General features: G+C 34.5%; 3 protein-coding genes across 3 annotated transcripts; all 3 read left to right on the forward strand.

Annotated features, from left to right (window-relative positions):
* Positions 1-204: 204 nt before the first annotated feature.
* On the forward strand, positions 205-1,166 carry LOC133184853 (uncharacterized). Its single transcript, XM_061319928.1, has 2 exons — positions 205-422; positions 512-1,166. The coding sequence occupies exons 1-2, from the start codon at positions 205-207 to the stop codon at positions 1,164-1,166; spliced, it is 873 nt and encodes a 290-aa protein (XP_061175912.1).
* An 886-nt stretch (positions 1,167-2,052) lies between these two features.
* On the forward strand, positions 2,053-10,739 carry LOC133184854 (uncharacterized). The gene is made up of 7 exons (XM_061319929.1): positions 2,053-2,056; positions 3,818-3,986; positions 4,957-5,116; positions 5,488-5,652; positions 5,805-6,036; positions 9,798-10,609; positions 10,734-10,739. The coding sequence occupies exons 1-7, from the start codon at positions 2,053-2,055 to the stop codon at positions 10,737-10,739; spliced, it is 1,548 nt and encodes a 515-aa protein (XP_061175913.1).
* A 48-nt stretch (positions 10,740-10,787) lies between these two features.
* Positions 10,788-13,370, forward strand: LOC133184780 (uncharacterized). Its single transcript, XM_061319842.1, has 2 exons — positions 10,788-12,841; positions 12,955-13,370. Exons 1-2 carry the CDS (start codon positions 10,826-10,828, stop codon positions 13,087-13,089), a joined length of 2,151 nt encoding a protein of 716 aa, XP_061175826.1. The 5' UTR covers positions 10,788-10,825; the 3' UTR covers positions 13,090-13,370.
* The last annotated feature ends 457 nt before the right edge of the window (positions 13,371-13,827 follow it).

The following is a 13,827-nucleotide window of genomic DNA, read 5'->3' on the forward strand; positions in this document are numbered from 1 at the left end:
GCTCCCATCTCAAACAGCGGAGGTTACGGCTAAGTCAGCCATAAACGATTTCTTTTCGCGATTTGGCTACCCTTATGAAATTTTTACAGATCAAGGCCGTAATTTTGAAAGTGAGCTTTTCTGTAAAATCTGTGCAATGTTAGGTATTCATAACGCCATACAGACCTTCCGGGAATGGCCAAGTAGAACGGTAACCGCACCGTAATGGATGCGGTCTGCTGCTACATTGATGGTCAGCCCAAGACATGGGATAGGTTTTTGGGTCCACTGGCTGGGGCATTGCGGTCGGCGGTGAATCGCCACACCGGATATACGCCAAATCGTCTAATGCTGGGTAGGGAAGTTAACATACCAGCAACCTTGATGTTTTCCCCACCCCTTTCGGAATCTTTTCAAAATGGGGAGGAGGGTGAGGTTGACAGGTATGTACGTGATCTGGAACAGAACGTGCAGAGCGCGCATGACATTGCCCGCAAGAAATTGAAGGTCGCGCAAAAGGCAATGAAAAAAGGTCGCACGACGTTAAGATCCGTACCCACAAGTTCAAGGTCGGAGATTTGGTGTATTGGCGCCGCAATGCGGGAAAGAAAGTCGAGTCTATCTGGAAGGATCCAGGTATCATAACCGAAGCCAAATCCGACACAATATTTGTCGTCAAATCTCGGCGCGATGTCAAGGTCATGCACCATGACAAGCTTAAGAAGTGTGAGGCCAGGCAACTTCCCAAGTGGTTAGTTACTGATCAGAGCAAGTTGCCCGGACAGTCAGTAGGCCGAGGTGGGAATAGTTCCCTTGTGCGCGACGTGGTTAGACCGATGGGAACTGCGGACTCAGGGTCAAGTCCTGGGGACCCGGGCAGTGGAGGTAAGTCTAAAGTCAGCCCTAAACCAGCGAAAACAGTAGGTCCATATCTGGATACCCGGAAACGGGTAAGGGAAAGGTCAGAACAACCAGAAAAACCCAAATCGCCCAAACGACGTAGAGCCACTAAGGGGGCTAAGACCCGACAGTATTGTTTATGCTTACAATCCAACCCTAAAGGTTTGATGGTCCAGTGCGACAGTTGCCGGGACTGGTTTCATCACAGGTGTGTGGGTATAAGTGAGGATTATGCTAAATCAGTACCTCAATATACTTGCCCCGAATTGCAGTCCCATCAGTGTTAGCAATCCCTAGGTTAGGATCCCGCAAGGGTGCGGAAGCATGTGTAGCTGTTTGCTAGCGTGATTGTATATATGTTTGTTCTTACTGCTAGGAAAGCAGATCTTTTTAATTATAAAGGGATATTGCCCTGATCTGATGATAGATCCATTTATCATGATGTTCCTGAGATTTATGTAGCCCGATGTTCCAGGGACGATGAATTGGAGCCAGTTCCAGGATAGGTCGTTCGCGACGGAGTCGCGGACGTGATATCACGCTAGATATCATGTCTGTCCTGGGCTCGGATGTCCGGATCAAGAAGTGCCGACCGAGGATGTCACCGGAGGACCACCTAATGAGGGAGACAACGATGGACCCAGAGGTGGACCCGAGTGGACTCGGAAGAGGGATGCCCAGGATCAGACTGACGTGATGTATCCTGTGAACTGTGATATTATTAACTGTTAATTTTTATTAATTTTATAGTTTTATTATGGACATTAATGTGTAATTGATTATGTATAATTGTTTTTAATGCGTTAGGCCCTGCTAGGATTTAATTGTTATATTTTATGTACATTATAGTTTGTCCCATTGTAACGGGCTGGGACGCCTTTTTTCAAAATGGGGAGGAGCGTAGTGGTCTCTGAGGTGCTGGGCACGGATTGCCCTGCTACCTCCGACCACGCACGCGTGGTACACGACACGCACCTGCCGTGACGTGTACCTATCCTCGCTCTCCTTTTCTGTTGCAGGGTACAGACGTGTTTCTCTTGCATCTGCTGCAGGGTACAGACGTGTCTCTGTCAGCTCTGTCATTATTGTATTTGTACATTTATATAGTATACAGCGGGCACTAAAAATCGCGGATTATTTTTATCATAGTGTTTTCTTTGTTCCGCCATCACCATGGGTATAGTAATAGAATATAGTAGAGAAACGCTATATTATCAATTTACGCGTCATCGATTTGGGTAGAAATCAATCAACATAATTTCACGGGTTATCTCAAAGTTTTTGTTAAAAATGAGAAATGTCTGTGATAAATAGAACATCTTTAATTGTGTGATTTGTTATTTTCTTTATTCAGCATGTTGAAATTGTTTATATTCGCTCGACAATCCTCGCTAATATACGCAGTTTATCATTTCACATCGTTGGATAAAGCAAATATGAAATCATATAATATAGATATCCTCTACATATACTATAAATATGAGTCAATTAGAAAAAAAAAATTCTTATCGAAAGCTTCATGACACTTTTTTTCAGCATTTGATCAATTAACGAATATTTAATATTCTGCCGCTTTCAAATTACACCAACGTTTAGGATCTAATTAAACGAAAAATATACAATACATACATACATACATATATACATATATATATATATATATATAGAGAGAGAGAGAGAGAGAGAGAGAGAAAGGATATGTTTTAGGTTACATCCAGATATTATGACTTGGCAGCGATACAAAATGACTTCATTGTAACCTTAAATGACGTGAACTTGATTGAATTTTTATTTCCATTTTTAATGCAAAAAATGAAAGTTTTTAATCATATTTTTTTTCATTATCTGAAGATTTAATAACGAAATATTTGTCAAGAAGGGGGGGGGGGTGAATACCTTACACTTAAAACTGATTGCATATCAAACATTTGCCAAGTGAAAAGCTAATCCAACATGAATTTAGTCACGATGAAAAATGGTATCATAACGGGGTTAATAAGCATATTACGCGAATTTCAGGTGATTATAAGGAGTTTGATATTAGCTTGGCATGCTGATCTATTTTCATCAATAATGCCTGCCATTCTTTTTCACTGAAAACAGGAGGTATTAATTTGGCCCTGTCTGTTTATTTCTCTGTCATTCTGTTTGTGTGTAACACTTTAGTTTCCGGAAGATATCTTATAAAGTTCTTAAGATTTTGATATTTGAAACGGGTTGAAGGCACTGGATGGCTTCAATACTATTCTTGAGCTTTGGAGGAATGAATGGAACCTACTTCCGCATACACGTAGAAAAGTTTTACTAACAAGCTAATGTAGAAAATTACAAATCATGAAATTTATAGATAAGGAAGACATCTCAGATAACACAATTACACACACCTGAGTTATTAAAATTATAAACGTAACCCATACAAGTGCAATATTGCGAATCGCTACTCTACGGACAAACAAATATGGCGGACATTGTGCAATATACAAATAAAAAATTCAAATACGTGTTTCTATATCTTATTCTAATATTATTCTTTTTTCTAAAATTGCTTGGCTTTGTGAGCAAAACATCGTGCGTGTATCGTAATAATGTATTGAATTGATTATAGATTTCAATATAGATTATGAGTCAAAACTGCTGAAGTGATTTTTTTTTTCATTTACAGGTTTTAAGATAATTTAATCAACTGAAACTAATTTTGTAAATATATAGTTGAAAACTGTATTGTTGTACTTACCAGAATTTTCTCTTCCAATCAATGACAATTGTACAGTGTATAATTGATCTTTTGTTAACATAAAAAAAAGGGGGGAGGGTTTTTTTTATATTAAAATGTACTATTTATATAATCAACACTTTACAGAAGTCGGGAAAATATCTCATTTAAAAGGATAAAATCATTTGAAACATTGTGTGTTTAAAATTACTATGTCCTTTTTAGGTGTTCTTATGCATGCTGAAGATTCAACTCAAGAAGATTGGCTAGATCGGGGAATGGAGTTCATGAAAAAATCAGTGTACAAGATTGCAGCAATCTGCTTCAGTCGAGGAAATGATATGAAAATGGCTAAAATCGCAAATGCTCATCAAAAAGCACAGGAAGCTTTGATGTAATTGATTATATGCATGTACAACCACGGTTTATTATTTGCAAATTTTTCAATATCAATACGAATTTAAACAAGGAACCGGTCTGGTGGTATGGCGCTTGCTTCGTGATCGGGAGGCCGGGGTTCAATTTTCATTCGCCGCGCCGCGTCGAACCTAAGACATATAACAGACTTGTGTGATGGTCTTAATATGGAATCAACGACAACAAGGCTGTTGGTTCGAGTTTTAGCTGCAGAACTGTAGCGTTATGGTTTTATATTTAAGTCCTTGACCATAACACTACAGATCCCCTAATACAAATATTGTGCAATTTACAGCGCAAGATTTTCTGCGCACTTTGGGGATGAATTTCGGCACTTTCCAGCATTGGTCAATCAACGACCTTTCATTCCCTAATTCTAAACATATTCTATAACCAAAATGTATATTTTATCCATCTCCTAACCCTTTCTAGTCGTCATTGCAGACCAATAAACTCACTTATTTTGAATTTGTTGTCAGATGGCATGAAATTCACAATATTCACATCGCACAATATTTGCATTACGGGATCTGAAGCGTTATGTTCAGACTAAAATATACATGTAAAATCATAACGCTACACTTCTGCAGCTATTCGAGTTTATGACAAGACGGTCACTTTATTAAAATGGAATCAGAAAATATAAAAAAAAAAACCTGTAAGTAAATAACAAATTGTAAATATTCAGCATAAAAAGTATAGAGTTATTGATCAAAATACAATTAATATTTTGATTTGGGGGAAGGGGGGGGGGGGGGAGGTCGGACGACAATAAGAGAATTTTTTTACAGAAGGAATATTGAAAAGAAATTGTTATTTCTTCCCAAGAAACACTAAACTGTATTGCTATTTAAATTTCAATGTTAAGCAAACTAAACTTTTCTCAAATTGACCTTGGGTTGAGCTTAAATCAGGGATCCAATTTTAATTTTCATGTTTTCTTCCAGGTTGCGAGGCAAATCTTCCACAACTAAAAAAATGAAGGATATGTTTCTTTCTGCTGCATACGACTTTCTGGAGTGTGAAATGCCGTCTCAAGCGGCGAAGTATCTTGAATTCGCAAAGGAACATTCTTTACTTGCGACTCTTTTCGAGAATACGAATCAAGTATATTCCTTTGTCCTACAACATTTGTCAAATAACATTATTAAAATCATTCTTGTATTTTTCTGTCTTATTTAAAAATGATATTTTGGAGCAAATGAAAGTAATTATGGTAATTATAAGAATACCTACGGTAAGATTTCAGACTGTTAATGAATAAATTCCAAAGGAACAGTATGATTTCAAAGCGATACAGGATGTTGTCCTTCAGATTTAAAGGAAAAGTTTACCAACATTACGTAATACATGTGCAGTCACTTCAAAATTATTTTTTGGAAAACCTTTCTTTTCAGTATATACGATATTGATGCATGACTTTTGTGATTTACAAGGCTATGCAATAAAATAATATTAAAAACAAATATGTTTTTAAGCTCGAAAAAGCAGCTGAAGTATATGAAACAAAGGGAGATCCATTAAAAGCCAGCAGATGCCTTGAAGAAGTTGGAAAATTTAGACAAGCAATAGATCTCCTTTGCGCTAAGAAGCAATTCGAAGTTGCAATTGAGTGTCTTCATAGATATCTGTACCTAAAACAGGTATAAAAACCTCTTTAGTTCAAAGAGGTAAATCGAGTTTAGGACTTTCAATTTTTTTTTAGAAATTTGAAATTTTGATAACATATTTAATGTTTTTTTTTTTTTTTTTTTTTTTTTTTTAAATTTGATTCATTATTTTCTGTTAATTTAAGAATTACGAAAAGAAAAACGAGCCATTGCCGAACAAGCTTCGAGAAAATTCACCAACTCCTGTTCAAACAATAATTCAATTAAGTCAGATGGCTGCTGATAAGTACCACTTACAGGGGAAAGTTGACAAAATGTTGTCATTCCTTCAACAAATTCCAGAGCTTGAAGATAGAGTAGATTTTCTGGCAGAGAGGAATCGTACCGAAGAAGCAATATCTTTACTACAATCACCAGGTACATTTAAATATTGATCATGAGTTTTCGAGCAGATTTTTTTTTGAAACTCTCCTTCTAAAACTCTGCTCTATATTTTACTTCTTACAATAAATTAGAATTTTACAATGTTAATAAAAACATTCATAATTCATAACTCAAGATTATGTTAAAAAAATGAGTAACTATATTTTGTGGCAGAAGAATTCTTTTTTAAAAGAAGAATAATGGTCTTTTTTTCTTTTGAAGTATTTACAGTACTAGTGCTACTAAGTTTGGATTCATATTTTCCATGCTTCACTAGGAACTATTTTTTTTTATAGAGAGATAGTTTTGCTGTTTCCAAATTTTATAAAATATTAATAAATTCTCACACCATATTTAGACAAATGAGGTAAATATATTTTGAAAGTAGTCAAATTGTAGTCTAAACATAGCGTTTTTTAGTAAAAATCTAAATAAAGTATATTATAGAATATTATCTTTTATTTGCTTTTCAGCTCACCTGAGCCGAAGGCTCAAGTGAGCTTTTCTGCTCAAAGAGTGTCCGGCGTCTGACTGTCGTCTGTAGTCTGTGGAAGTGCTACGCCTTCTTTCAAGGGGAGGTAATTAAGAAATCGTGAAAATTTTGTGGCATCTTTTAAAAATCTTCTTATTAAGAACCACTGGGCAAGAGAAAGACTTGTTTGAAGTCTTCATTACCTTCTCTAGATTCAAGTTTGTTCATATCATAACCCCCGGGTAGGGTGGGGCCATAAGAGGGGGGGGGGCGAAGTTTTACATAGGGATGTAGAGGAAATAATTCTCTTCTCGAGAACAGCAAAACCATGATTAGTCATATTATAAAAGAAGTATCATCAGGTAGTGTAGATTCAAGTTTGTTCCAATCCTGACCTCGGGGGGTAAGACAGGGCCACAAGGGGGGGGGGGGGGGTTCAAAATTTACCATAGGAATATGTAGGAAATATCCTTACAATTCGTCTTCTCTGAGCCATTTCAAGACATATTAATACAGAAGTATCCTGAAGTAGTGTAGATTCAAGTTTGTTTAAATCATGATCTCTGGGGGTAGGATGGGGCCACAAAAGTGGGTCAAGGTTTACATAGAAATATATAGGTGTAATGGTTAAGGGGCATTTGAGTAAAAGCATTGAAATAGTGGAATGACCTGGCAACCCTTGGAATTGATTAGACTAAGGGAAGAAGTTGTATAAGATGATGAATCAGCAGTAAAGTAGTCAAGATATTCCATCCTGATAGCAAAAAGATTCAATGAAATTGAATACATAGCAGATGTGTAGGTGTTGAATACTCAGTATGTTTAGACATAATTCCCATTTATTACCTATAGCATGTAAGGGTGGGATGTGTCCTAATTTATGACCTTGAATTTTTTTTAAGAGTTTTTAAATAATAAAAAAATCAATTAAAAGAAACTTGTCTGGTAAAAAAAAAAAACTTTTTCAATTGTCATTCTTTTTCCAATGTATATTAGTGCATATTTCCACTACATTATTAATTGATATTCTTATTAATTGAATTTTCATTTTTAAAAGATTGATCCACAAACTTCAATGCAATCTTTACTAAGTACTTAAAGCTTAGTTAATTACCATTTTGAAACTTTCTCTTTGTACGTCATTATCTACTGTAAACTGCTTTAAATCAATATCAGAGTATTATGTATGTGATGGACATTTAAGGCTAGAGGATGGAAAACATTATGTAAGGGTTAGAGCAAAATAAAAGAATAAAAGTTATAAACACCAGTGGCAAGTATCCTAGGGAATTGATGTTAAGCTCTGAGTGTAGTAAATCTGAAGGATACTGGGACAACTGGTTCTTATCTATCAATGGGACCTAGGGGAGAAACACGGTGCAAGTTGTACCTTACCCAGTCCCCATCTCTAGAGAAGAGATATGTGTGTGATACACCCTCAGACAGAGCTATCTTAATAATCATTCCAATCATTAACTCAGACAGAGTAAAAGGACAACCGATATATCCCTTGTAAGAATCTGATCATACACGTTGCAAAGGAAATATCTTTGAAATCTTCTTCTCAAGGTCAATTAAACCATTATTAGTCATATTTATACAGAAGCAACATAAGGTATTGTAGAATCAAGTTCGTTCAAATTATGACCCCCAGGGTTTGGGGGCACAACAGAAGGTCAAAATTTTTCATATGAATACATAGGAATCCTCATGAAAAATCTTCTGCTCAAGAACAGCAAAGCCATGATTAGTCACATTATTAAAGAAGCATCCTCAGGTAGTGTAGATTCAACTTCGTTAAAATTTACGATGGGTAGGGTGGGCCACAATGAGCAATCAGAGTTTTACATAGGGAAAGATCTTTAGAAATCTTCTGTTTAAGAACAGCGAAGCCATGGTTAGTTGATATAGAAGCATCCTGAGGTTGTGTAAATTGAAGTGTACCCCCCCCCCCCCCTTTAAACTTTTCAATACTGAACTGATTTCTGTATCTTCCTAGCCAGTGTGCTCAGGTTAGCGATGTGGCCCATGGGCCTTTTGTTTGTATATGTAAGATAACTTTGACCATTCTGCTTAAATTCAATAAAATATAAAGACTTTTGAATATGTTATTGTTTGTAAAATTTCAATGACAATTCAAAAGAGATATTTGATAAGTTAGAGTTGATATATATATATATATATATATATATATATATCACATTCTAGGAACATCTTACACACATTCAAATCGACTAAGAAATTCTACGGAACACTGTATTATTTACTCCGTTTGTGCTCTCGAGAAAAGCCTAGTTATTCACCTTGCGCCCACTTTCTCCATATTACAATCATTTTTCAAAATACGCTCCTTTGTTCTGTGTGATGTTTCAATTTCAATTGTAATGTCAAGTACAGTGGTCCACGTCCATTAAAGATTTCATTTTGTCTACGAAAAAAACTCAACTTTCCGACCGGCAACTAGACCTTTCATCCTCCTCCACGGATGTTCTATTTTCCATAAATTTCTTCTCAATTTACTTTAAAACCAGTTGTTCACAGCTATTGTCTTGCCTCTGTCATTAGTATATGCGTTCAAGTCGGGTAGTTCTCAATCTTTTCACAAAAATTATTACATGACCGAATTTCAACGTTGTTTAACGATGGGTTGAAAATATTTTATTGTTTAGATGTTAAAACAAAAGGATCGAACATAAGTTCTTAACACTTAGAACGTCTTCTCCTTTATAACAATTACTTACTCAAAATAATGTTCATAAAATTAACTAATTGGAACAAAAGGTCAGTATAATTATCTATTTACATGGACAAATGATTTTATGATAAACAACAAATCATCTGTAGAAAAATTAAAAACCTAGTAAAATCGATAAAACTTTCACGCAAAGGTTTATAAGAGGTCATGCAATCGTAATTATTACATTATTTTCTTTTCATATGCCACTTAACGCGTTTTTTTTTCTATTACAGTGAGTACTACATGTAGTTTTAGGAATTGAAATGATGTACGAATAAATGTATCTTTCGAATTCCCAAACATCGGTTTCTATGAAAACTGCAAAACTGTTATTATTATTAATATTTATTCTTTTTATTGTCATTTAAAAACTTGTGAAGCATTTATATTTCCATTTTTAATTTTCAATAACTTCGTTTAATAATTAAATAAAATAATAAGACATTTTACAAAAATTGGATCAACTCTCGATTTATTTTTCTTTTTCTTTACATATATAGTTTGCACCGAACAAAAATGAATGTCATTATACCTTTATTATTTCAGGACATGAAAGACTTCTCATTGACTTCTATTTAAAGTGTGGTCAAACTGAGAATGCTCTAAAATATGCAGAAAACATTGGGGACGGAGAATTGAGAAACAAATGCCTTTTTGCAGATTGTTATTTTCAATTTTGTAAAGGAATTTACTTTGAAAACATTCAAAGCGAAATGTGTAAGAAGTTAATCGGAGTTTTCCACGCTATGCATGATTCAAAAGACAAAGTTTTAGCTGGAAAAGTAGCTTTACTAATTGGAAAAGTTTCAAAAAATCAAGAATATGTGCATAAAGCATTTGGTGAGTTTAATCATTGCAGACCTTATCCTAATTTAGCAGGACAACAAGAATGTATGGATTGGATGATATATCACTCAGATCTTGCGGATAAGGGAAACCAAGTTAAGTGCATACTGGGTATGGAAACTCTTTTCAAGGCATTGACTATTTTAATTTTGCCAATAAATGAAAGCGAAAGGCAACGATTGATGGATATTTTGGAGTATTATGGTTACCATAAGACTTATGATGACAGAAATTTTTTTGTGTATCCGTCACAAAAACCCACTGCGCTAAAGATTTCACCAAAAATTGAAAAATCTAATCATATATGTAAAGTGAAATTAGAAACTGCGAAGAATGATATTTGTCGCTATCTCATTCAGCAGGGAGAGAAATGGATGCAGATATTAGAAGACATTCTAACAAGACAAAAAGATGACCTTTTTTCAAAATTTGTCGATTCAAACCTGACCGATACAAACCTCTTCCTTGATTTGATACAAATGGATATACATTTGGTTGAACTTGAAGCACATGTAAGAGTTGGCTGCAAGAGTTTTAAAAGACGAAGTATCGACTACAATGTGAGTCTAGAAAAGCTTGACATGTCATCATTTGACAAATGTAAAGATATCATGCTAGATTTGTTTCCTGATGAAGGTATAATAAGTTTTGCAAATTTTAAACCTGAAGGAATTATACAAGTATTAAAATGCATTCGAAAGTTTCACAAAGGCTACTTTCGACAAGCTATGAGATCAATTGTAGATGACATGGCCGAGAAAATGAAATGTGACGTAAAACATAATCACATTCTATACTTTGTTAGTTTCCTGTTTATCAGAGAAGTTTTTGATCTTCGTACAAGCGAAAATCCTGATACAATTCTGATTGACATAGAAGAAGCTTATATGAATGAAATATGTAGTACAACTCCAGGTTGGAGGATATCTCATGGCTTTGAAATAAGTTACGATCAAGAACATGGAATGAACATTTCATCACTTTGTCGATATATGTCGTCTTGTCAAATACTTTTAAAATCCGGGAAGCCTATTGAGGCTCTATTAGAATTTTCTAAATTTTGTAATTTGCTTTGTCAACAGGATATAAGTCCACTTCCAAACTCTTCCCATCTCATGTACTGGCTGGAATTTTTTAGTTGTCTTGCACTTTTTTCAACAACAGCCTATATTGGCATCTTCAAATCAATGGAATGTCAAAAATTTGTTCTTCCAAGATCATATCATGTGAATGCCGTGTCCATTTATATGACATGGAACAATAAAAACACTTTAATTCCAGATCTGTGCAAAAAGAAATATCTCAAAAAATATGGTAGCGATCTCCTGAAATCTCCAGAATGTATTGTGCAATTATTAGAAAGATTGAATGACAGACCAGTTTCATATTTGAAATCGGAAGGAAAACAAACACAAAACAATCCAAAGTATGCACTTTTACAGAGATTACTAAAGTTGTGTCTGCTTCTGATTTGTAACATAAGAAATGTGTTTCATTCTGCAGCGGATATCGAAGAGATGCTGGCTTGCAAATTATGCTATTTGAATAACAGCATGAAGTCTTCATTAAGAAAGAAAACTAAAACCGCTGAATATTTTCAAAATATTCAGTTCACACGGCCACGGGATTTCCAAGAGGCTTTGTTGATTTTTATTTATCAAGAATGTAACGATGAACTGGAAGAGCACACATGGAGTTCGGGCAACTTTCAAATGCCACTTAATGATATAGGAATAAGTGAACAAAAACGGTTTTTATCATCTAATACAGAGGCAAAGATAAGAAGTACACAGAGTAGTTTAAGAACAAAATCCAAAGTGGGTACCTTAAAAACATTGCCTTGTACAAAAGCTTTAAGAACAGGAAGCCTAGAAAGTGAAAGTTTAAGCAACTTAGAAGGAAACAAACAAGAAACAGTTTTATATGAACGGGATCCTAAAGTTGACATAAAACAGCATAATTCAAACGAAAACCTTATAGATATTGTAGAAAAGAGTGCAAATACCATCGTACATTTTTTTCGTAACGTGTTGCTACACAAAAGAGTGCCTCAAATTAGTAAATTGTTGAAAGAAAAACTTTTAAAGAAAAAAATAAAAGCAATAGATTCATTGCTTGGCTGTTCAAGTTACAATAGTAATGAATGTCTCGCATGTGGATGTCCTCTCTATAGGCATAAAGAACTTTCAGCAAGAAGAGATTCTGCGATTGCTTCTTCGTATTCAGATGAGGAACAAACTAATGGAAAAACAACGATCGATACAACCGTCAATGAAGAAAGCAAAGTTTATGATTCATTTGAGGTATTTCAGACATCTTCCGATCTAGAAAAGCTTGATAATCCATTTGAACTTTTATTTCGGGGTGATCGCACAAAAGAGTCAAGACCTCAAGAAAACTTGACAGAACATACAGAAAGCATTGAACATCGTAAAAAGGAAGCCGAATATGAAGCTTTTAAACTTATGTACTGCAACGAAATATATGACACTATTTATGAAGTTGAACGGTTTATAAAAATTCACCAGATACATAACGAAGAATTTAGCGATCGTTTTGAAAGCATATCATTCTACACGAACAGTCTATGCAAAAATGTTGGACAGCTTAATGAATTAGTAAATCATATTGCGGAGGAAAAAGATTGGTGCAACAGCCTTATTGCTGAAGTTCTCGAAAGAGTTCGTCATAATTATGAGGTTGTGAAAGAACCTGTAAAATTGATAACAGAGAAAGAAAAAAAGGTATGTATTGTACATGTACATATCAGAAGGTGTATTGAAGTTAATAAAACGGAACTGCAATTATTGCAAGTCTGTAGTATTTATAAGTAGAATATTCAATGTTTTTTTTATAGAAAGCGGAGGAGCTGCGAAACCAAAGAGGCGTCGAAAACAACAGAGAAAAGGACGATGGCCAGCCTCATAAAAAGAAAAAGAAGTTAAAAGTCTTGCAAAAATTTACTTTCTCAAGGTCTTCATCTGCATTTTAAAACCTGTAATCATTTTAAAATTGCAAGTTCAATAGGTGACATGTATTCAAGTTTAAACACATGTACATTTTATTTTTCTGTTCAACAGGGGAATTCATTTTATGTTTTGCATACATGTATAAAGTGTTTCTTATTTGTGATAAGGATTATGTCTTATGAAATTATATCACATGGAGTTTTATCGAATTTTACAATGTAGTGCACATGAGTATAGTGTTTATGGACTTTACCATCATCTGCATATTTCCCTTCACTTTTAATAAAATTAATTATTTGTGATTACGAAGACTATATATATATATATATATATATATATATATATATATATACACACACACACACACACACACAATTTATTTTATTCACTTAACAGATTGATGCTAGTAGTTAACATCAACAATCTGTGTTCACTTATTTATGTGTTTATTTTAATTTCTGTGTGAAAACTGTTGATTGTGTTTATTTTAATTTCTTTGTGAAAACTGGTGATTTTGTCCGTGTCCCTATCATATACCCTCATTCACCATCTTAAAGTAAGAGATTGTGTTTATGGTATTTGTTATTTTCAAAGTGTAATGTTTGTTTGTTTTTTTTTTCTGCGAATAATTTACACTGTATTAGTAAACGTCTTTGAGAAAAAAATCACCCCGTAGATTTTTGTTATCTAAAAGATGTTGTGAATCTTAATTTCTGTATCAGTGATATTCTTTGGGGGAAAATTTACCCCGTAAAGTCTTG

This window comes from Saccostrea echinata, unplaced genomic scaffold, assembly GCF_033153115.1.
Source record: "Saccostrea echinata isolate AGI-Se365-2 ecotype Australia unplaced genomic scaffold, CSIRO_AGI_Sech_v1 ptg000011l, whole genome shotgun sequence".
Taxonomy (NCBI): Eukaryota; Metazoa; Mollusca; class Bivalvia; order Ostreida; family Ostreidae; genus Saccostrea; species Saccostrea echinata.

Excerpts from the sequence above, each read along its gene's own strand:
- LOC133184853 (XM_061319928.1), top strand. The coding sequence starts at position 205 with ATGGATGCGGTCTGCTGCTACATTGATGGTCAGCCCAAGACATGGGAT. Across the intron at positions 423-511 it reads GAGGAGGGTGAGGTTGACAG|GTCGCACGACGTTAAGATCC; the intron begins GTATGTACGTGA and ends CAATGAAAAAAG.
- LOC133184854 (XM_061319929.1), top strand. Across the intron at positions 5,653-5,804 it reads GATATCTGTACCTAAAACAG|AATTACGAAAAGAAAAACGA; the intron begins GTATAAAAACCT and ends TGTTAATTTAAG. Across the intron at positions 6,037-9,797 it reads ATCTTTACTACAATCACCAG|GACATGAAAGACTTCTCATT; the intron begins GTACATTTAAAT and ends TTATTATTTCAG.
- LOC133184780 (XM_061319842.1), top strand. The coding sequence starts at position 10,826 with ATGAGATCAATTGTAGATGACATGGCCGAGAAAATGAAATGTGACGTA. Across the intron at positions 12,842-12,954 it reads TAACAGAGAAAGAAAAAAAG|AAAGCGGAGGAGCTGCGAAA; the intron begins GTATGTATTGTA and ends TTTTTTTTATAG.